The sequence below is a fragment of the Mirounga leonina genome, unplaced genomic scaffold (assembly GCF_011800145.1).
Source record: "Mirounga leonina isolate KUSES-001 unplaced genomic scaffold, KU_Mleo_1.0 Mir_54, whole genome shotgun sequence".
NCBI lineage: Eukaryota > Metazoa > Chordata > Mammalia > Carnivora > Phocidae > Mirounga > Mirounga leonina.
In genome coordinates, this window is record NW_023270812.1 from 1,717,262 (window position 1) to 1,741,866 (window position 24,605).

A 24,605-nucleotide genomic window follows, 5' to 3' on the forward strand; every position below is an offset into this window, starting at 1 on the left:
CTTTTTTTTTTTTAACCTCTTCCCGTGCTTGCCTTTCTTATGTTCTTTTTTTTTTTTTAAGATTTTATTTATTTATTTGACAGAGAGAGACACAGCGAGAGAGGGAACACTTGTCTGTTCACGCTATTATTCTCTTCGAGAACAGAGCAAGATCTCCAGAGTGTCCTTTGCTCTTCCTGTTCCAGCCTGAGTGTCCATTTACAGCCTGCCCTCCATGCTTCTCTTGCATGTGACTCCCCCTGTCCTCTGTTCAGTGACTGAGGGTCACGGGAGAGTGACAAGAGCATGGGGATGGGGGTGGGGGTGGAGGGGGAGGGGAGGGGAGAGCAGAGAGCTGTGTTCTGTTTGTTAGTCTAGTTAGGTGAAATGGTGCTGGATTTCTAACCCTTGACCTAGCTTCATTGACCTTGACCTGGAGAGGGTTGAACGGTTATCTCTGAGATCTCTATCAGTTCTAATAGTGCATGATAAAGTAATCCACAATGAAATGTAATTAGGCTTAGCCTTCTGAGAATGGGGGAACGGATATATATTTTTAGTTTAAAACAAAAGCTTATTGATCCAAATATGTGTACTGTGTGTTGGATATGGTTTTGAGCATCTTCATTGACCTCCCTTCCCTCCCCTGCCCCCACCTCAGACTGTGATCCAGAGAATAAAATGTAAGAAGTCCGTTTTTCAGCCACTGATGTGCATACATATTTCCTTTAGTCTCACCTTTGTCTATGAGATACTGAGAGATGGTGGGTTAGTAGAAACATCTAATGCAAAAAACTCCTTTATAAATTTACTCCTCATTATTTGTTATGGGCTCATTCTGAAAGTTGGGGCAAAAAGTAAAAATGATCGGCTAGTTTTGCTCATCTGAAGCCATCTGAAGCCTGTACTGTCCCTGGGAAGCACAGGACAAAGCCTACAACCTCACTACCCTCTGAATCAGTCAGTGTCAGTGCCACCAGTCAGGGAGGATGCCAGTAATGGTCCCCATACTAGTTGTTCCCTTGGGACTGTCTATTCTTAGATTCTGCAGCCTACTGAATTCTGAGTCTCAGAGGAAGACTTTAATAGCCAGGTTTGGGCCTTGGCCATGGTATGTGGAGAAGGCTGACCCTTTTGCATTACCAATGCTATTATTTTTCTCCATTCATACATTTTCCACCATTTGCGTCATTTAAAGTTCGGGGTAGATAGATTAATGAGTACATATTTCTCCCTTAAAAAAAAATATCTCATGGAACAGTTAGACTGTACATTTTTAAAGGATCATGCTTTAATACAATATAGTTTTAAGAATTCTTTCCTTTTTATTTTTTGTTTTTTGCAGGAGAGAAAAAAAGATATAGGAGGGATATAGAAATAACTAGCACCCTCACCCTAAAAGGGTGAGCTTTAGGGCGCCTGGGTGGCTCAGTTGGTTAAGTGACTGCCTTCAGCTCAGGTCATGATCCTGGAGTCCCGGGATCGAGTCCCACATCGGGCTCCCTGCTCAGCAGGGAGTCTGCCTCTCTCTCTGACCCTCCCCCCTCTCATGCTCTCTATCTCATTCTCTCTCTCAAATAAATAAATAAAATCTTAAAAAAAAATAAAAAGGGTGAGCTTTAGATTGTTGGTAACAGTGCAATCACATGACACCCCCCTCTTTCATTTAAAAAAAAAAAAGAAAAAAGGAACAACTTCAAAGCTGTATTTAAAAAAAAATCTCTCTCTCTCACACACACACACACACACACACACAGAAGTCATTGATATGCATGGTATGAAATCCCCAAGCTAGAAAGGGTCTTCAGTGAACAGTCTTCCTCCTCTTGTCCCTCCACCATTGAGTTTTCCTCCATAGAAGATGCCAGTTACTTGTTTCTCCATTGGCTGTTTTACAATTCTAGTCTTACTCTGGTAAATCCCTGTTTTTTCTGTGTCCCCACTCCATAGTTACCTCGAACAGAACAGTCTTTTCAATCTAGCATTCACTGCACATGCTGCAGTCATGCGGTCGCAGAGTTGACATTGCAGCCTCAGCAAAGGTTATCTCTTTAAAATTCTCTGAAATTCCCCTTTGGCACATCCATTTGGCAGCTGGGTTTATATAGGAAAGTGGTAAAGCTCTTGGCTCCTCTTTTTGTGCTTTATAAAAATAGAAATCTCTGGCCAGAAGGGCAGCTGGGCAAGCAGCTCCTTCTTCGGTTCCCATCAGTTGTCCTTGCTGGATGTGTCCCATTTTACCTGCAGTAAATGGTATCCTCACGTGTATGGGTGGCGCAGGTGGGCGGGTTTTAGAAACATGAACGCCCTGTAGCCTGACACTTATTTTAAAGTCTTACGAGAAACCCCAGCTGTCGTAACATGTGTGTGGGGTACTGTTGTACTGTTGTGACTTTTGATCTTGCAATCTTCTTGTATTTTTTTTTTAATTTTGTTTATTTGTTTGTTTATTTGAGAGAGCGAGTATACGTGTAGAGGGAGCGGCCGAAGGAGAGACTCTCAAGCCGACTCCCCGCTGAGCATGGAGCCCTTCCTGGGGTTCCATCCCATGACCCTGAGATCATGACTTGAGCCGAAATCAAGAGTTGGCTGCTTCACCGACTGAGTCACTTAGGTGCCCCTTGCGTGTGTGTGTGTGTGTGTGTTGTGTTTTTTTTTTTTTTTTTTTAACTGAAACAACTCAAAGATTATATTCACTGATCCCAAACTACCTGTTGCAGTTTGGGCAGTAATATAACAGGAGAGGTGGAAACTCCAGATCGCTTTCCAGTGAGATGAATTCATCCCTAAGCAAATGACACAGCGTGCCTGTTTCTTGGGGACGCGCTCTCTTGGATGGCGATGGCTGCGCCCCTGTGAGGCAGCACAGACCTTTTTCTTATTTCCTTTCCTTTTTTTCAAGTAGCTTTTTCTAGGAAGATGCTGCTTCTGTGAGCAGAATTGACCTATTTATTACTATAGATTGCCTTCAGAGCCCTTCATTGCTTTCTGTATCCACTGTGACCTCCGTAGAAGTAGAGCTTTGTGCACGTCACGTCAGTGTATTTCCATAATTACGATTCTCTAATTTAAAATTGCGTATGTTTTGTATGGAAAGTACTTATTTTTTATTTTGTTTTAAATGTAAATGCTGGTAATCTAGATGTCAGAGCTTCCGTGTTAGAAATGAGCATGGTCTTTTTACTGTTAATTTTTTTCCTTGCTTATGTTATTATATAAATAAGGCATGTAGGCTCCTAGATGTATTTTTCTCCCCTGTGATAGTTTATGAAAGATTTTAGACCACTTGTTTTTGTATGTTGCTTCTGTTTTCTTCAAGAATAAGCAGTGTGAATTAAGTCTCTTGCTCCTAGGCACACACTCCCCTTCTGTCCCCCAGTACCAAATTTATATACATTGGAAATATGCTATGTTTTTTGGCCAAAATTTTTGGAATGAGATTTATCATCTTGTGCATTGCACACAGACTTTTTCTCCGAAGCTGCAAATTTTTTCCTGTTATGCTTCTGTTTTATCATAAAGCGTACTGTAGCCTTTATAGATCTGTGATATCGAATGCCCTCGATGGATCCTTGGGAAGAAAGTGTTTTAAAGTGCATAATTAGGGCACTTGAGCATAAAACTACAATTATACACTTGTGTGTTAATTTTGTGTACAGTAAGACTTTAGTTCAACACTGGTTGTAAATGAGAGAGGAAGCATTTTATTGCCAGTGAATGCCTGCATTTTATGAATACTTAAACAAAATCTCCTCTAATTGGCTGACCTGGGAGGAAAGGTGAAAACAGCTGTAGTTAGGAGGTAGAGGAGAGAATACAAAATGTATACTAGCGGCTTTTTGAAAAAGTACCTAGAAAAGTCATCTTAGTCTTGCGTGCGGCCATCCTTGCTGTGCCTTAGGAAGCATTCATGCTATTTTAGCTGCTCCTCCACAGTGAAGACTGGCAGAGTGCAAGCATTTGGATAAGCCAGTGAAATTAATCAAGGGGCAGAGTGGGGTAGACAGTACATACATTTGTGACTCAAATTCTGTGTGCTGGCATTAGGGGGCACTCCTTGAAGCTTGGAGTTAATTTTATGAAAATTAAAGGATGTACCACTTTATGAAATGGATAATAATGTTCCAGAACTGGTTACCCTCAAGAGGTAGCATGGACTAGAAATATAAATTAATTTAAGAAGGGTATAAATAAATTCATGGATAATAGAGTGATAATGATTATAAAGAGGAAATAAAGGCTGTTCAGGACATATCCCTGACTTTTGGAAATTGAGGTCACGAGAGGCACTACCATTTAGTTCCCACAGCCATATAGAATATTCACTCTGCAGAACATTGTCTGACCTAGTATTCGCTTAAGCTGTGATTTGCTAAATATAGAGCAGTTGGACTTACGAGTAAGCAGTGAAATTTTGTAGGCAATTAATAATTGTAAAGAAGTCCAAGAGAGATTGTATGTATGTTATTTTCACTGTGTTTATGTTTATGATCTTATATCGTATGTACACCTGTCAAGGGAGTTTTACTAAACACGTGTCATGAGGAAAGACTTACATTCTGTTGACAAATGAGAACTTCTGAGCTTTATTTCACGAATCACAAAGAAATTTATTCTCTTAACTCTAGAGAACAAACTGATGGTTACCAGAAGGGAGGTAGGTAGGGGGATGGAGGAAATAGGTGATGGGGATTAAGAGGACACTTATCATGATGAGCACTGAGTCATGTGTAGAATTGTTGACTCACTATACTGTACACCTAGAACTAATATAACACTGTGCTAACTACACTGGAATTAAAATACAAGAAAAAAGAAAATGTGGAAAACACAAAAAGTGAAAAATCCACGATATTCTATTCATCCAAAGAAATCTGTTAATATTTGTTTCTAAGTTTCAGGTAACTATTGCCAAATAATGCTACAAATCAATCAACTTGAAAGTCTCAGTAGTTTACAACAAGTATTTATATTTCTACGCATGGGTCTTTGGGTTGGTTGGACTGATTTTGAGTGGACTCCGTTGGGTTTGGCTCCAGGCAAGACATCTGGGTTGGGTCCCCTGCGTGTGATTTATTTTGAGGCCCCAGATGAGACTGAGGAGGTGCAGGGTACCATGATCTTCCAGTGAGATGATATGATGGGATAGAAGCTGGGATGGGGACAGTGGGTGGGGCTGTAGATGAAACCACATTGGCCTTAAGTTGATAATTACTTCAACTATGGGTTTTAATCCTGTTCTCTCTATTCCTGTATATGTTTAAAATTTTACATAATAAGTTTGTAAAAAAAAATTTATTTTTTGATAAGAATTTTAAAAACTTCTAAGCTAAAGGAGAGGGTTAAATTAGCCTAGATTATGTTGGTTAGTTTTCAGGCCATAAAACAGCAGTGTTTGTGGCCCGGAAGTTATCTGTTAGGAATAAGGACATAGACCAAACGGAAGTGCGCTCCATAGCAACGTGAACTGTGTAACTGGCTTGTTTGTGTGGTTGGGTCATCAAGCCTGTTCTGGTGTTTAAGACACTGCTTGGCCCTTGAATGCTTTGCCAACTCCTTCTTCAACTCTGGGTAGACTTTTTTCTCTTACTCAAGGGAAGCTGGACAGAATTTGAAGGAACTTAGCTTGAGTGTACCGTGCATACAGTAAGCACCCAATATACATTTGTTGATAGTTTCTTGTTTTTCAAGCATGAAGGAGTAATTTCAGGAAATTGTGGAGGTTTGTTGTTTTGGTTTCTTTCTTAGACAAGCCTAAGGGCAGAATTTATTTTTCTTTTTAAAATAAGAAAGTGAGAAAAAAAAAAAAAAGGGACCTAAATTGTTTAGAAGTCTCAATTGGGAACTTAGCTTAAGGGATTGTAGATTATGGCAGTTGTAGGATCTTGACCTTGTAAACTTTATTTATTACCTTCTAGCACATTATTTCTGACTGGACATGTTGACATACTAAAATTTCCTCATGCGCTTGGTTCAATCACACATCGGCTTAGCATCTGAATTCCTTGCTGTGGGGAATTTTCAGTCTGACTCTTATGCATGAAAAACAGTGTTTGATCTTTCTGTGAAATTGGAAGCCAGCAGAATTTGCCACAGTAATGACTAAAATCTAACTGTTGTGAACTTAGGATTTTTCTTACGCTTTTTCCCTTCCCATTTTGTGGAATTTATCTGGAGGGGTTCAAGCCTATGATGAAAAACAAACAAAAATTAAGGAACTTTCTGCTGTTAAAGGTAAATTGTTATAACACACTTTTTTGATAACTCTTAAATAGACCACAATAAATAATCCAAAATAAATTGCATTTTGTTCTAAATTCGTGAGAAACACTGATTTGGTTTAAGAAATGATAGATAACATTTTGGTGTTTATTCCTTTAGGCTATTAATTCTTTGTTCAGATAACCACACATACACAGATTTTCATATTAAGAAATAGCATTTTACTACATATATTGTTTTGTAATCTTCTACCCCTTAAGGTACACCTTAATAATGCTTCTTGCTATTAAGTACATATTATCTACAATGAGATTCATTAATAAGCTGATATTGAATCCCCCCCCGAAACCAATCTCTGTTGATGGACATTTAGGCAGTTTCCATATTTTTAAGTGGGGATGCTTTCACGGGGGTGCAGTGAATTCCTTGCTATACATATCTTTGCATACTTGTTTCACATTTTTCCTTAAGATATAATCTTAAAAATAGAATTCTGGATTGCAGAGATATTGTTTCTGTACATACTGTGACTCTCGTCAAATATTTGAATTTATATACCACCGTGATTATTTCAATATATTGTGTACTATTTTGGATTATGTAAAGTAGAAAATACGAAAACTCCCTGTTAAGAACCTGGGAACAGTCATTATCAAGTAGGGAATTTACATGTAGTCATAAATAAGGCAGTGATGGTTTAACATAAATATGTTATAAAACGTGAAGTTAAAAGTTTAGCTACTTTAGTTATTTAGTATATATACATATTCTGCTAGTAGTTTTTAAAGGTATAACTTACATACAGTAAAATGCTCAGATCTTAAGTGTACCATTAGATGAGTTTTGACACATATGTACATCCATGAAACTACCACCCCAATTAAGATACAGAATATTTTCATCACTCCCAGAAAGTTCCTTCATGTCTCTTTTTAGCCATTCATTATATCCCACAACCAGTGTTGTGATATTTCTATTACCATAAATTAGGTTTGTGTGATTTTGAATTTCGTATAAACAGAAAATACTGTGAGTTGAATGTGTACACACTTTAGGTCTGGAGGGAACTGTAGATACCAAACCAAACTGTACTTCTTAGAACAAAAGAATCTGAAAGTGATGTGAAAATTATATAAAGAACAATAGGTCTTTCTAAAGAATGCAGTTAGACCCTTAGCTTATCCTGTATACAAAAAATTAACTCAAAATGGATTACAGATATAAACATAAGAGCTAAAGCTATAAAACTCTTAGAAGAATGGTACCTGGCTGGCTCAGTCAGTGGAGTGTGCGACTCTTGATTTCGGGGTTGTGAGTTCGAGCTCCACGATGGGCATAGAGATTACTTAAAAAAATATACATATACATATATGTATATAAAAAATAAAACTCTTAGAAAACATAGGGGAAGACTTCATGACATTAGATTTGGCAGTGATTTCTTAGATGTGAAACCAAATGCATAGGCAATGAAGGAAAAGATAAATTGGGCTACATCAAAATTCAAAACTTTGTGCATTAAAGAACACTATCAAGAGAATGAAAAGGCAACCAACAGAATAGGAGAAAATATTTGTAAATCATATAACACATAAAGGATTAATACCCAGAATATGTAATGCACTCCTACAATTCAACAACAAAAAACAACCCAATTAAAAAATGGGCAAAGGACTTGAATACATTTTTCCAAATAAGATAAACAAATGGCCAATAAGCATGCAAAAGATGCTCAATATCACTAATCATTAGGGGAATGAAAATCAAACCCACAATGAGTATGATACCACTTCACATCCATTAGGATGGCTATTAGAAAAAAACAAACAGAAAACAGCAGGTGTTGTCAAGGATGTGAAGAGATTGGAACCCTTGTGCACTGCTGGTGGGAATATAAAGTGGTCCAGCCACTGTGAAAAACAGTATGGCGGTTCCTCAGAGAATTAAACAGAACCACCAGATGATCCAGCAGTTCCACTACTGGGTGTTTATTGAAAGACTTGAACAGATGTTCATATGTCCATTTTCATAGCAGTATTGTCTACAATAACCAAAAAGTAGAAACAACCCAAGTGTCCATGATGGATGACTAGGTAAAATGATTTCCCTGTATTAAAATGTCTTTGATAAATTCAGGATGATGTAAAGTATTTCTTTTGATCTTAAATATTTCCCTCTAAAAGGAAGGACAAAACTGATAATGTAAATATATTCAGATAATCCAGAGGTGACAGATCATAATAGAAGCCAAGGTGTATTTTAGGACCGTAACTTCCTAGCTCATATCAAGGAGGATTGTAATATCTGTTCCTAATGTGGTTGTGAGCTGTTGTGGAGATAGAACATTGGATTGGACCATTGTGTAGCTCAGAGCAGAAAGCTCTTACATTTATACATCAGTGGTGTATGATTTATAGTATGTGATTTATATACTTAATTCAGGAGGTTTAGTCAACAGATATTCATTGAGCTGTTACTACAGGTCAGGCCTTCTGAGTACAATGATGAGCTAAACTGCCAGCCCCCACCACCCCCTTTTTAAAAATTAGTTTCAGAGGTAGAATTTAGGGATTTATCAGTTGCATATAACACCCAGTGCTCATTATATCCAGTGCCTCCTTAATGCTCATCACCATTATAAGGCCCCATTTTCTATAGAATTCATGTTCCAATGGGTGTGGTGGTATGTTTGTAGTCATAAATTTGAGAAATCCCACATTTGAAGGTGGATGGGTTTCTTAAGGATTTTAACAAATTCTTTAATATGTTAGTATGTTATGTTTTATTTTTATGTTTATTTCTCAAACTTTTTTGATTATAGAATTTATTTCTGTGAATTAACTTGCCAGATTAGTTGGCCACCAGGAAATTTTGGCATAAAATCCTTCCTGTCAGAGATTTACCAATCTGCAGGAAGCATAGAAGACCGTAATGAAGTCTTTGGCATAATCTTGCCCCAGGTAAAGGCCTAGAACAGATGAGGGCACCTGGCATCGTAATCAGGGATGGGTCTCTGGAGCAAACTTCTAGCTGGGCCTCTTTAAATAAAGCAGCACAACAAGGCATCTTCCTCTCCAGACCCTCCCCTGGGGCCTGTCTCTTGCCTTGTGTGCCTGCTGGAGCAGCTTCCATGCCTCTGCTTTTGGGGCAGGGGGTATGTGGGATAGGGTAGAGGTGACATCTGTATTCAGAATTTTAAATTATGAAATAATTTCGGGATACAAAAAAGCACAGAAACAAATATAACACACTTGTGTAACTACACCAAGATTGTTAGGTGTTACCGTTTTGCCACATCTGCTTCATTATCTCCTTCTTTTTATAAAGGGAAAAAAGGCAAGACTGAAGCCCCACCCCATCTTTTATCCTCTCCCTTCTCCAGAGAATGTCATGTATTACCTTTCCATTGCATGCTTTTGTACTTTTACTATATGTATGTATCCATAAACAATATATAGTATTTTGTGTATTAAAAATGTATACAAATGGTATTATGCTGCATTCTTTTCTTGCTTTTTAAAATTCAGCATTATGGGCGCCTGGGTGGCTCAGTCATTAAGCGTCTGCCTTCGGCTCAGGTCATGATCCCAGGGTCCTGGGATTGAGTCCTACATCGGGCTCCCTGCTCAGCAGGAAGCCTGCTTCTCCCTCTCCCACTCCCACTGCTTGTGTTCCTGCTCTCGCTATCTCTGTCTCTGTCAAATAAATAAATAAAATCCTAAAATAAAATTCAGCATTATATTATTTGGATTTGAACCATTTTGCTAGGTAGGCTTTACTACCTTTTTTTTTTTTTTTTTAAACTGCGGTATAGAATTCCATTGTATGGCCATAGCAAAACCTCTTTTTTTCCGTTTACGTTCTGTGTTAGATTGTGTCCTCTTTCTGGCTTTTGTAAATAGCATTGCATCGAATATCCTTCTTCAGACACATGTGAGTGTTTCATGGGTATATATTTACAAGGGGAATTGCTGGGTCAGAGGGTCAGTGCACCTTGGTGAGGAAATGGTTTTCTAAAACTTCTTTAGGAAGAAAACGGGAGAGAAGACAAACATTGATTATTTCTTTAATTTTGAAGTATGAGCAAAGAGTTCAGGGTAGGGTAAATTGAGAAATGGGCCCGGAATTTCTGCATATTTAAAATGATACAGGGATATGAAAGTTAATACTCACTTTTTTTTTTATCAGAGTGATTTCCTAAAATTAATACTTAAATGAATCATTTTTTGCTATACTTTATCTCTCCAATAACATATGAAAGCATTCATATTTCTTGGAAAATTGGAATAAATTTTTTGTTATTATGTGTGCTCATGCTCCACTCTAAGATCTTCTTTATTTAGAAATGAGTGAAATAAATTCTTGTTTTTCTTGTTTTTAGATAACAGAAAAGCTCTGATCTCAAGCATTTTCTGGAGATTTCCATTTAGTTTAGTGTAGTGATCTTTTTATTCAAACCATGATAAAGGTCCAGAACATTCGCTGGGTAATAATGACTTAGAGGGTTGGCAGTTAATAGCTGAGAGTGCTGTGCGCCTGGGAGCATGAAGTTCAGTGTTTTGGCTGTTGGATGAAGCTGGACATATGTGTTTCAAAGAGTTGTGTAGTGCAAGTGTTTCCATTTTTATGGGGTGTTCCTTCACTCGTTTAATTTTTTATATAATAATCACTTGATTTAGTAATCCACTGAACAGCATCCATTCATTCAACAAACATTTAGTCACTGGCAGTCCCTCTTCCAGGAGGCATTCCAGGAATGTGGGAGTTTAGAGTCCAGTGATAAGGACAGACGGTAAACACAACACATAATTAAGGCGTTAACTAAGTCCTATCATCTCCCCTGTGGTAACATAAAATTGGAAATGGCCTGAGAAAGACAACTGGGGCCGTGCTCATTAGGCTGGTCAGGGAGCGGGTGTTATCCGAGCTAGAAGTGCTTTGTGACCCCAACTCCCCTCACTTGGTTCCTGGTGCTCAGTAACTCTTGGTTAAATTTCCCTTTCATCCAGCATTCTGGTAATCTTATTTAGCTGAGTGTGTTTGAGAACTAAGACATAAACAAGAAGACTCGTAGTAACCAAAATTGATTTTGCAAAACTTGAGGCAGTCAAAGCTCACATGCTTCCCTCATCCTTCCCTGGGCCTTCCTGTTTTTAACTGTCATGGGTTTCTCAGTCCTCAGCAGGTTCTGTTCAGGATGGAGGTCAGAGTGATGAGCCATGGCTGAGTGCCTTGGTGGCAGGTAAGACTGACGGCAGAGGGAGACCAGAGTTACCCTGTGGGGCTTGTGTGCATGGCTTTCGACCAGAGGCTCTGAGGCTCTCAGTGTATTATGGCTCAGTCTGTCGATTTATGTTTCATAATGACTGTTTGGTTTAAGATGTCAGAAAAGCATATAATAGATCTGTGAAAGCCCTGCATCTAAATTGATTAAAACAAAAGCAATATTGATCATTAAAGAATTAGACTAGTTGTAGACAACTGAGGTATTATATTTAGAAATTGATTTTTAAAGATAAAACTTAGGAAATAATTAATATTTTAGAGATAGCTCTACAACTTCTTTAATAAATAATAGCATCTGTGTAGCATTCCAGGTAGGATTATTATATTGCTGGTTATAATACTAATATGAATTAATAGAGAAAGTAGCCCTATTTTATAGATGGAGATGTGAGACGGAAATCGTTACCTGATTGACCACATTCACACAAGTGAGCCACAGTAGGACTTGGATTTAGATCTCGTGCATTTCCAACCCAGAGACTTTTCGCTCAACAATTTAGTGATCTCTGTTGCAGTGTGGCTTCCACGGAAGGATAGCAGACCAGATTCAGTAGATTGGCACTGGGACCCAGTTCTAACTGCTGGCCCGATTGTACTGGGTTAGAAATCACCTCATCCCAGGCTCACAGAGGGTGAGGTGTCCGTTAGGCGAGTACCAAATTAATTAGGCCGTGTATCTAAAAGGAGAGCAAATGGGTTTTAATTGTGGAAGACAGTAGTAAAATCTCCAAGCAAAAGTTTTTTGATGGTTTCTCCTCTGAAGTTTGCTGTGCTCTGTGGATTGGTGCTGTGGTTCTGTTGAAAATTTGCTTACATTCCCACCCACCCTACCATGCCTCCTCTGCACCCCAACTTGTCCCCAAGCTTTTCAGAGCTGGAATAGGTGGTAACAGATTCTGATAAGTTCAGGGCTGCTCTAGTGTTAGTTGCTGCGTACAACATGCCCTGTTGTTGTCTGTCTTAGAAAATAGAACCTCCTCTCCAAACGACACTTTCATATTGTGTGTAAAGGTTTCTGTAAACCAGAAAGTCAACATATTAAAGTGCAATTCATAGGGGAGTTTCTGGCTGTGTTGATTGAGCTTTACAGTCATTTTAACACTGGCAAAAGTGTTATCCTAACTGCTTCAAATCAAACTGCAAAGATGCTTATGTGAAATATAGTATTAGATATCAAATCAACATATGGGTGCTGAACGGAAGGATATGTGTTGTGGTAGTATACGATACTCTAGCATGTGGAGTTGTATTTTATGGAAATTCTTTGGCTTGGCTTATGGCAGGGACATACATTCATTATGAGATATCAAGCTGTAAAATAAATAAAAGCAAAGAATTCAACTGTGCAGTTAAATGGTTTTCAATACAAACTTGTCTGTTCTACTAACTTAGGGTCTGTGTGATGAGACATTTGTGAGCCCTTGTGGCCAAATGTTTGTGATCATTGCTGACAGGCCTTGACAGTAATCTAAATCGGGTCACAAAGAAAATGAACTTTAGCTTTTGCATTTTCCCCTTTTACTTCATTGTATGTATTACGAATTATTGTGCTAATTGGTCTTAGAGGCGAAGTGTTTAATATTTTCCTCCTTTTACCATTCCTTTTTCCTTGTTCAGTATTTTGTAGTCATTGCGTTTTAAAATATGTATCTGGAACTGATCACTGAATTCTTAACTGTGTGGGCTTATGGGGCTCTAGTTCTTGGGATTCTCAAGTGGACCATGTTGTATTATTAACAGGGTGACTTCACTATCCTCCTCTGTGGAGTGCTTTTTGCCATCCTGATACCTTGTTTTTCTTTTTCTCTGCTGCTCTCTCTCCCAATTAGAAAAAAAAGATTTTTCATTTGAAAAAAAAATTAAAAATATCATCCATAGTTTATTTATTGCATGAGGAAGGACTTTTCTTTGAGCAAATATTTTTAAGGACTTTTAGGTTCATGTAAATTAGAGATGGAGAATCTCAGCTCACTTAGGCCATTTTTGTCTCTATCTGCCATTTGCAGTCAGGCACACTTTGCTTTACACCATTACCCGTTTTATCAAGTAGGAAAATACTATTCTAATATTAGATATGATTATCTTTCCTTTAAGAACTCATGTTGTTGGTTATATTTGGGTTATATACATAGTACTATCTTCTAAAAGGGTTGTATCTGATTGTAAAGCAATGTAGTTTCTTTTTCGCAAAAACTGTATATGGAATTGCTAATGTAACTGGTACAGTGCCTGCTCCTATGGAGTTGGGACTTTTTGACCTTAGTTGAAACAAAGCTATGCCCTATACATGTAGCCAGGCCATAAGCATCCTACAGAATATTAGTAAGTGGGCTTGGATGGTGGGAGTTCATTTTAATTTTGAGCGTTGCAGGAGAATGGATTAACATAACGACTTTCTTAGCAGAGGGTATTTTTTCTTCTTAACACACAGTGTTTTATTAGCTTCAGGTGAACAATATAGTGATTCACCAACTCAGCAGAGTCTATTTTTTCATGTCAGTATTAGGAGATTCCCCCCCCCCACTGGATTTTAATGAGGTTATCACTATTTGATTATCTGATGAAATCTTATTTTTTAAAAAGTCAACACTGATAATATATGAATAGAAGGCAGTATGACGATTTATGTAAATGGAGAAAAGAGTAAAAATATTGAATTCAGTTGCTTAGCAAAGAGCCCGCTTCATGTTGCTGAATCGAAACCAAGTTTGATTTCATTGAATTTGCCCATTTTGACTTTCTCGCCTGTTTTGCTTGACTTGTTGACAGATGCCACCTCAGTATGGACAGCAAGGTGTGAGTTACTGTCAGCAGGGCCAGCAGCCTTACTACAACCAGCAGCCGCAGCCTCCGCACCTCCCTCCGCAGGCCCAGTACCTGCCGTCCCAGTCCCAGCAAAGGTACCAGCCGCAGCAGGTGAGCGCCCCACGGGCCCCCAGGCCCCCAAGCTGTCCTCCAGGTCTGCCACACTGGGCTCGGAGTCCTCTTCCTGTCCTGCTTAAAAAACTCTCTTCTCAGTGGGAAAAAATGTAGTTTTGAGAAAAGTGTAAAACTGAACCTAATCTAAACTGTTTGCTTATGGATGGATGTTTGAAATTGAGGAGTGGGAAGAATACACTCATGCAGAAAAATGGTTTTATTGATCATTTAATCTTGCTCATTGCCACCTTCATGGTATTTTTATCTTGAGCTTTTTTGTTTTGTTTTTATTTTAATGATAAGTGCTACTATATCAAAACAGTGTTGTCTTTGGTAGTGTTATTCCTCTTAAACTAGCTCATAGACAGATAATCACTTCAATTACAATATATTAAAATACTAAAGGGAATCATGTACTTTAAGAATATTAAGCAGTTTGTAGTTTAAATTAGCCTCATTAAATACTCTTTTATGTTATTGGGCCATATATTTCAGCTTATGTGATTTGTAGAAAAATAGTACATATGCATTTGATAAAATGATTCAGTCTCATCTTGTTTTAGAGATTGTCACTGAGTGATCTTAAAAGGTGCTGTGAGCTCAGGACTTGTATTCTGAATCCAGATAAATGTTTCGTAGCACTTCTAGTCATAAGCATCAGAATGTAACTCTACATTTCATATTTTTCTTTCTTAATCTTTCATGGGATGCTGTAGTGAAGAGAGGGAAGACAGTGACTTGGTTATTCAGTTTTTAAAGCATGTCTTGCACATCTTAAAGAGATTGTTGATGCTAAGCAAGGTATATAAATATATGAAGCTTAATTTTAATTCAGCTGATTTCTTAAGTATTTTCTTGGGTTCGTTAGAGTCTTTTCTCATATGACATATTCAAGAGTTCTTTTTTTTTTTTTTTAAAGATTTTATTTATTTATTTGACAGAGAGAGACACAGCGAGAGGGAACACAAGCAGGGGGAGTGGGAGAGGGAGAAGCAGGGAGCCCGATGCGGGGCTCGACCCCAGGACCCTGGGATCATGACCTGAGCCGAAGGCAGACGGTTAACAACTGAGCCACCCAGGTGCCCCACATATTCAAGAGTTCTAAAGAGAGTTTATGACTTTATTTTTTTTTTAAGATCTTATTTATTTGAAAGAGAGAGAGCACAAGTAGGGAGGAGGGCGAGAGGGAGAAGCAGGCTCCCCGCCGAGCAGGGAGCCCGATGCAGGGCTCTATTCCAGGACCCTGGGATCATGACCTGAGCTGAAGGCAGGTGTTTGACTGAGCCATCCAGGCACCCCGAGAATTTATGACTTTAAACAAAACATGTTAAAACAACAGCTGAGATCGAAGATCCTGTAGAATCTTGTTTTTTGCATATGTTGTCAAAAATTCTGGTATTATATAAAGGGATGTATAGAGGTAAGAATGTATATTATTTCAGAGTTATTTGGTCTAGTCTTTTATTAAGATGTGGGAGAATTAAATAACCTTCCAATATCATTTCTTTTTTAACTGAGACTGGTATCTGGGTTTATGATATATAGAGTTGCAGGCTTTTTCAAGGGCTTTCCGAACCTTATTGAACTTCTGGGTAGACAGAATGTTTTGTCATGCCATCAAAATTTAAGAAGGACTGAATGAGAGATTACATTAGTCATTTTACTTTAGTGCTAAAATGAATCTCTGACTGTAAAACCCGTTTGATTAAGGATTCCGAGGGCCTGTCATTTCTTTCAAGACCAAGCTCAAATTTACTTCCTTTATGAAGCATTCACTGATGACTTCTACCACATGGCAATTAGTTATTTAATATCCTTCAGATTTAAATATTTAAAGCATACTACAGGTGAAATCTTACTTTAATGAATACTATTTTAATGTGCTTCGTTTAGGTCTATTTTATGCTTTGGTACCATTATTCTTTGATTTGAATGTAGTAAATCATATGGTAGGAAATACTGTCTCTATAACCATGACTCTCTGACATAAATACTGTCATTTCTGTGTATTCTGAAGAAGACAAAAATTCTTCAAACTACATTGGAAAGTTTTTCTTGTTTTCATGCTCCCTACCTGTAGAACGTCTAAGTGTTTTTTAAGTTTCATTACGGTCCTTACGGGACGGCGAGGTGGAAGTCAGAGACAGTTGGGTAGCTGAATCAGAGGGTCTTGTGTGATAGGAACAACTTTGGTTTTTAGGGAGTTAGGTGTTCGGATAGCTTTGGAAAATTTGTCTAGGAAATAAGATTTAGCATTTTAGATGTGGTTATTGCCTCCCCAAACCGTAATCCCCTCAAACTCTATCCCAAAACAAAGTAAAAATAACCAACAGAATATTTTCAAAATCAAACTGAATTATAATAAGAATTTGTCATTCTGAATTCACATACATTGAAAAACCAAAGAAGCTCAACCATATATAATGTAGTGAGCTGGTAGAGCTGGTAGTTCCTAACAGACGAAACGTTCTTTTCTGCAGCCTTTCCTTTTGTTTCCAAACAGCATGCATGGTGTATTGATTTTTATATTTGGGAATCAATCAGCAAATGATAATCTGTGGCTTTTGTTAATATGATTGATACAAAAAGTGATTTTAGGGTTCCATTAAGATATCTCATTCTGTGTCTTTAACATCTGTTAAAGTGTTCTATTTTGAATCATCAATACATTCATATGTTTCGAAGATGAAAAAGTAAAAGGGAAAGAATACAAATAAAAATCTCCCAGCACAGTCCTCCCCCTGCTTCACCACCGACTTCACCCTTTGCCAGACAACCACTTTAGTAGTTTATTGTACAGCTTTCTGGAGGATCTTTATACAAAGAAGCAAGATGCCGTATTTTAATTTTTACTCTATTTTTACACAAATGGTGACTGTACCATACACACTGTTCTGTTCTTCGTCATCCTCCTCCCCCACCCCCTGAAGTATAGTTTCTGTAGATCTTGCCAAAGGAGGACATAAAGCAGCCCTTCATTCTTTTTCATAGCTTCCTTTCATTTTATGGACATACCATGATGATATTTAACCAGTTCTCTTTTGATGGTCATTTAGACTATTTTTAATTATTTGCAAGTCAAACAGTGCTGCCACGATAAACTTTGTATATGTCTCATTTCATAAATTTGCAAGCATATGTGTATGACAAGTTCCTGATGCAGTTCTAGTTTTGGTAAATACTACCAGATTGTTCCTTTGGGGTGGGGTTGTACCAATTTATACTCACACCATCAATATGTGAGAGTCCCTGTTTGCCTGTACATGTACTGGTAGCAGGGTTTGCTAAACTTCTGGATTTTTGTCAATCTGATAATGTAATTTTAATTTGCGTTTATCTTGTTCTGTGTTGAATGTCTTATATACTTAAAAGCATTTGCTTTTCCTTTCCTTTTTATTGTGAATTCATATCTTTTTATCCTGCATTTTTCTATTAAGTTGTTGCTCTTTTAAAAATTGATTTAATAAAACTATATATATATATATGTATATAGGGAGACTGTATCTCTGTCTGTGAGTTACTAACCACCCTCCCCTATTTTGTCATTTATCTTTTGACATTAATTATGATTTATTTATCTATCTGGTCATGCAGAGGGGCTTTTTTAAATTTAAAAAAAATTTTGTGTACTCAGAATTAGCAATCTTTTCTTTTAAGAGCTCTGGATTTTTATTTAGTGGGAGTATGAGACTTCCGTATTCCAAAATTTACAAAGGAACTCTCCCATGTTATTTTGTAGTATTTTCATGGATTCATTTTTCATTTCACTTACCCTAATCCAGCTTAATTGTTTCTTTGCTAGGTCGTTAAGTGCCTTCTCTTGTATAGGCTGTTGTGTTAGGGCTCTACAGAGAAACAGAATTTGTGTGTGTGTGTGTGTGTGTGTGTATGTATTTTGTTAGGATAAAGAGATGTAATGTAAGGGATTGGCATATACAATTATGGATGCTGACAGGTCCCAAATGTGTAGTGCGGCAGGCTGGAGACTCAGGAGAGCTGATGGTGGAGATGAAGTCTGAAGGCAGTCTGCTGGAGAATTCCCTCTTCGTTGGAGAGGCTGGTCTTTTTGCTCTATTCATGCCTTCAACTGATGGCCTACCCGCATTACTCAAAGTGACTGATTTCAGTGTTCATTTCATCCAAACACACTCTCCAAGTTGACACATAGAATTAACCATTACAGTTACCTTCCCCAATGGATTGGAGATGCCTCTTTCATTATTTGCTGAATCCCCTTAGGTATAGTGTTTTGGGTTCTTCTTTTGGGGTTTTTATTCTTTTCATCGACCCTTCTATTAATGCCCCAACACTATACTGCTTTATTATTTTTTAGGGTTAGTATATCTTCACTACTCTTCTTTTTCAGAGTTTTCTTGGCTGTTGTGTTTATTTTGGCTATTATGGACATCAATAAACTCATTTCTTACCACGCTTTTTCCTAAGAATTTTTTCTTTTTTGTTGTTATAATCATGGGGTCTTTTTTTTTTTTTAATTATTTACCCTTCCTATTTTCTGTGAGACAGATGATAATTATAAAAGAGAAACAGTAAACAAAAATAAGCAACTAATTTGAACAGTTTTTGCCTTGTTGAAGCCCACTGACCACAGATGAAGAACACGCTTATGATACAAGTTGGGCTTATTTAGTTTGGGTTGTTACCGGCCACAGAGAATGCATATATTCCTGAGCCCCCGGGGGGTTGGCGTGCGTGCTGGGAGATTCTAAGAAGGGTTAGGGAAGCAGGGGTCAGTCCTGCATAGGCTGCTCTCCAGAAGCTGGGACATTTGGTAATTAGATGTCTTAAGTCTTATCATGAGACAGGACAGTTGAAGTGAGGCCAGATTATCCTGGATAAAGAGCAACAGCCACTCAAAGTAGTTAGAAGAGATAGGTGTTCGGTCATTGTTGTTGTCAAAGAATGACCTCATCCAACTCTACTCTCTACCCTGGTTCTGTGCTGTGGTCTGCTTGTTCTCATGGCCAATTTTCCTTCTCTTCTTGCATCCCCATTCTGCCGCCCCTCATCTTCCTGAAGGACTTCTCTCCCCATTCTCCATTGTTTCGGTGGTTTTAAATTTCCTTTAGAATGTTCTTCAGAAAGAATTGTAGTTTTTTTAGAATTAATCTTATATGCCTTACATTTTTGTTGCCACTGTAAATTGGATCCTTTTCAACATTTATTTTTCTCATTGTTACTGGTGTATACAAATCTAATGAACTTTATATATTAAAAAAATTTTTTTTTGGTCCAGAGACCCTTTAAGTTCTTGTTAATTCTACCAACACTTGATAGATTCTCTTAGGTTTTCTCAAATTTTTTTTAAAGTTGCTTTTTAAAAAGATCACCCCACTCCTCTTTTTACAGATTAGCTTCTCCAAATCATTGTTTGAAAGGGCTGTCCATTTTTTTTTAAAGATTTTATTTACTTATTTGAGAGAGAGAGAGAGCGCGCACAGAAGGATAGGGAGAAGCAGACTCCCTGCTGAGCAGGGAGCCCGATGCAGGGCTGGATCTCAGGACCCTGAGATCATGACCTGAACCCAAAGCTAGACACTTAACTGACTGAGCCACCCAGGTGCCTCAGGGCTGTCTATTCTTGTATTCTCTGGGACTTCAAAGAAGGCTTTCAGCATTTCATCATTAAGTATAATGTTTGTATACTATATAAACAAGTTTATTTATTTAGTGGCTGCCCACTACTGGGCAGGGAAGGTCCCCTCCTTTTCTAGTTTGCTAAGGGATTTTATCATGAATGAATGCCAAATTTTGTCTTACGTGTGTGGTTTTTTTTTAAATAACTTGGTATCACCACTTTGTTTTTCTCTTGTAATCTGTTGTTGGGGTTTATTATGTGTGTCTTTTTGTTTTAAAGTGTTAAACATGCTTTCTGGAATAAACCTAGCCACATGATACAGTATCTTTTTATACATCACTGAATTCAGTTTTGCTAACATTTCTTTAGGTTTCTTGAATCAGGGTTCATGAATGAGATTGACTTGTAGTTATCTTGGTAAGGTTTTGGTGTCTGTATTATGGAGTTTTGTAAAATGAATTGGAGACTAGTCTCTTTTTTAAATCTACTGGAAGAGTTTATGTTAAAGTTTGGAATTATCTGTTTTTTGAATGGTCGAAGTGTCTGTAAGGCATGTGTAGCCCTTGATTTTTAGCTTCTATCCATTTCCTGTGTTTTTGACTTTTGATCTTATTTCCTTTGTGAATATAGGTGTTTTCAAGTTAACAATTTTTTCTTGAGTCAGTCTTTTGCTTTTATAAATATGTAATAAATATGTATAAGTTATGTATATAACTTATAAATGTATATGTGCATATAAATATATACACACACAACACTTATATATATATATTCCCACATATTAGGAATTTATTTCATCCAGTTTTTCAAATTTATTAACGAAGTTGTTCATATACGTCATCATTGATTTCTGTACTGTCCAGAGTTTAAGGCATTTTATTTTATTTTTAAAGGTTTTGTTTATTTATTTGAGAGAGTGAGAGAGCATGAGCGTGGGGAGGGACATAGGGAGAGAGAGGGAGAGACAGAATCTCAAACAGACTCCCCATTGAGTGCAGATTCCCTATGCGGGGCTTGATCTCAGGATCCCAAGATCATGACCTGAGTCAAAATCAAAAGTCGGACGCTTAGCCCACTGAGCCATGCAGGCGCCCCTGGCATTTTAATTCACAGTGTTTCCCCCTTTTTTTATTCTTGATTAATCATGTCAGTGGTTCACCTTTCCAGAGTAACTTTGGTTATTGTCCTATTACATGTTCTTTTTTAAAGTTTAGTTAAAAAATTCTGTTCTTGCTTTGATTAAGTCTTGCTTTCTATTTTACTGGTGTTTATTTTGCTGTTCTTTTTTTCAGTCAAGTGAACGCTTAGCTTATTTGAAACATGTTTGTCTGATGGAGCAGAATGAAAACTAAAAAATTTCCTCTTAAGTACAGCTTTGGCTGAATCTCTCAAATTTTGATATGCATTATTTTTGTTTTCTTTTAGTTCTAAGAATTTTCTTATTTCCCTTCATTTTTTGTTTTTTTTTTGGAAGACAGTTCTATTGAGGTCTGGGTTTATATTCTGTTCCCTCAGAAAGATCACTGTATGTTTTTGCAGTTGCCTTTGGACACAAGTCATCTGGAGCCACATTTTGAATTTTATTTTGTAGTTTTATTATAAAAAAATTCTTATATGCTGATAAACAAAATAATATAGTGAGCACTCACATGCCACCATAATTCCTTGCATTGACTAGCCTAGGCATATTCAGATATCCCCAGTTGTCCTCAGAATGCCTTTATAGTATGTTTTTTTTCAAGCAGAATTCAAAGAAATCTAATACATTGATTTGGTTTTTAAGTCTTTTTATCTGGAACGGTTTCTTCTTCCCCCATCCACATTAGAGCCTTTGGCATGTTGAAAAACTAAGTCAACTGTCCAGTGAAATGGCTTGGTTTGGTTCTTTTCTCTTGATGTGGCTTAATTTGTTCATCTAGTCCCTCTAATCCTATAAGATAAACAATTTTGTTTGTGGTTGTTGTAAATCACGTTCCCAACACATAGGGCATTGTTTCTGTTCACTTGAGGGGTCTGTGACCCTCTCTGTGAGGTGAGGAAGCCCCTAAGCCTGCCTGTCTTCCAGCTGAGTGTGTAGAGACATCGTGATGAAGACAAGCCTCCTCCTTTGTACTCAGTCCAGATTGCTTAACGACAAAATCTGGGAGCCTAATACATGCTTGCAGGTTTAGGCCACTAAGTTTTGGGCAGTTTGTGACACATCATTACTGACTGACATGGTGTGAGCACTTCACAGGTGATGCTGTGAGCATATTATATTTTGTTGTTCCACAGTAGTGATGTCAAGATTGATCAGTGGGTTCAGGCGGTGATGACTTCTGGGACCACTTTAAATAGAATTATCTTCTTGAGGTTTTTGCAGACCACACCGTTAAGTGTTAATTTTGACCAGAAGCCCTGATGAAGGTTAGCTTGTGGTTGCTAATTCTCAGTGGAGCCGTTTTTTAATTCTTCTTACCTCTGAGTATCAAGTTCAAGACAGGTATTTCTCTGTTCTCTTTAGTGGATTTTCATGTTCTCAGATGATGGGTATAGCCCTTCTTAGTCTCTAATTTATTTGAGATGTATGGTCTCATATTTACTCCCTTTTGGCAGGCCCTGGACTTTTCCTTTTCTCTGTATTGTCAGTCATCCAATGGAAAGTTAACATCTATAGCAAGTCAGCTTCTGTTGTATTGCTCTTACTTTCTATGTTCTTGGTTTACTTTCTGTGTATTTTTGGTTTCAGTCACATTCAAGCCAAGTCTGTGATCCATTTAAAAGGTCATTTTATCCAGTATTTTAGATATTTAAATCAATTAAAATACATTTCAAGTATCTAGCCTGCCACATGACTAGAACTGGTCCTCTTATAGTTTCTAGCTCTTTATTTGATATCCTTTACACAGTTTAAAATGATAACAAGCATGTAATAGAATAGCTTATAACATACAGACAATACATTCCCATTTTATAATGAAACTTTTCTAAGGCCTCCTTTATCCTTTGGAAATAAAATTCATATTTAATATGTGATCTACACCAAATTTGTAGATAATACGTTACCTACACAAAATTTCAAACAAGTCATAATAATGCACTAACTGTCTATGGATAAACTATCATTAATTAAATGCTGAGGCATGATTATACTGGAAGATTTGTGAAATAGGCACTTGCATGTGCGTGTGGGATCACTGAACTTGGCAGCTACAAAATGAGTGTTGTCTTAGCAATTCCAATGTCTTAAGCAGGGTTGTCAGTGGTGATTCATCTTTTAAAAAAGATGGTGAACTACTCTTGGTCAAAGTCTGAACAAAACAAAGTATAATCTTTCCTCGATATACATAGTAGTTTTATTCCTGGAAAATTCAGTGTGTAATAAAATTATTTTAAGAATAATTTGTTAATTTAAGAGTAGTTTGTTTTTACATGCAAAATAGAGTTGAGTTCTAGGCTCCGACAAATAATTAGCTTTTTGTGTGGTTTTGTGTAATAATTGTGAACTCGGCATGCAAATAGGGATACGGGTACATTGCATGAACAACTTGAAATCATGAGCAGGGTTTGAATCCATGGGATTTATTACCATATGATAGCAATTATATAAAATGAAAATATATAGAACATTTTAAAAAATGATTTTATTTATTTAAGAGAGAGAAAGAGAACATGAGGGGGGGAGGGGCAGAGGGAGAGGGAGAAGCAGAAGCCGGCTACCCGCTGAGCAGGGAGCCTGATGTGGGGCTCAATCCCAGGACTCTGAGCCATTACCTGAGCCGAAGGCAGAAGCTCAACCGACTGAGCCACCCAGACGCCCAATATAGAACATTTTTAATAACATGTTCACAGAGTTGTTTAACAGAAAAGGTAAGTTACCCCAAGGTGTGGAGATACTGTAAATTTGTAAATAATATACACATACACCCAGTAGGAATCAGTAAAAATGTTATCTAAGCCATTACAGCCTTTTTTTTTTTTTTGGACCCTATTTGTATCTTTTAAATTATCTACAATTAACATGTAATGTGTATAATATTTTAAAATTCTGTGTGAGGGATGCTACATCAATGACAAAATAAAAGGAATTACCTTTTCAGCAGTACAGCAGATTAGATATTCTGAATGTGTCTCTACTGATCAAAAAAATCTAAAATGGTGGCTCCATTCTTAGGGAGACATACAGTCAGTTGATCCTTTCTCATTTTTTTAAAAAGATCTTATTTATTTATTTATTTGAGAGAGAGAGCAGAGAGAGAGAGGGAGAGAGAGAGAGAGAGAGAGGGAGAGAGCATGAACAGAGGGGAGAGGGAGAAGCAGATTCCTCTCGGAGCAGGGAGCCCGATGCGGGGCTTGATCCCAGGACCCTAGGATCATGACTTGAGCCGAAGGCAGACGCTTAACTGACTGAGCCACCCAGGCACTCTGATCCTTTCTCATTTTTACTGTTTTTCACAGCCCTCATGTCATCCTTTTCCTCCTTAAACAGCGAGAATTCCTCATCCATCACTCTCATTACTCGTCTGTGTAGACTCTTATTACTCGTCTGTGTAGACCCTTATTACGTTGTGCTGTCCCCTCCTGATCTTAAAAACCGACCTAGCAACCCTGATGAGACCCATCT

At 37.6% G+C, this 24,605-nt stretch overlaps 1 protein-coding gene across 7 annotated transcripts in view; it reads left to right on the plus strand.

Annotated features, from left to right (window-relative positions):
• The window catches only part of LOC118001829 (AT-rich interactive domain-containing protein 1B), a 439,380-nt gene that overhangs the window by 112,688 nt on the left and 302,087 nt on the right, over positions 1–24,605 (plus strand). For all 7 annotated transcript variants that reach the window (XM_034991980.1, XM_034991981.1, XM_034991985.1 and 4 more), the window contains exon 3: positions 14,257–14,403. In XM_034991980.1, coding sequence (XP_034847871.1) covers positions 14,257–14,403 — 147 coding nt within the window. The remainder of the gene's footprint in view (positions 1–14,256; positions 14,404–24,605) is intronic.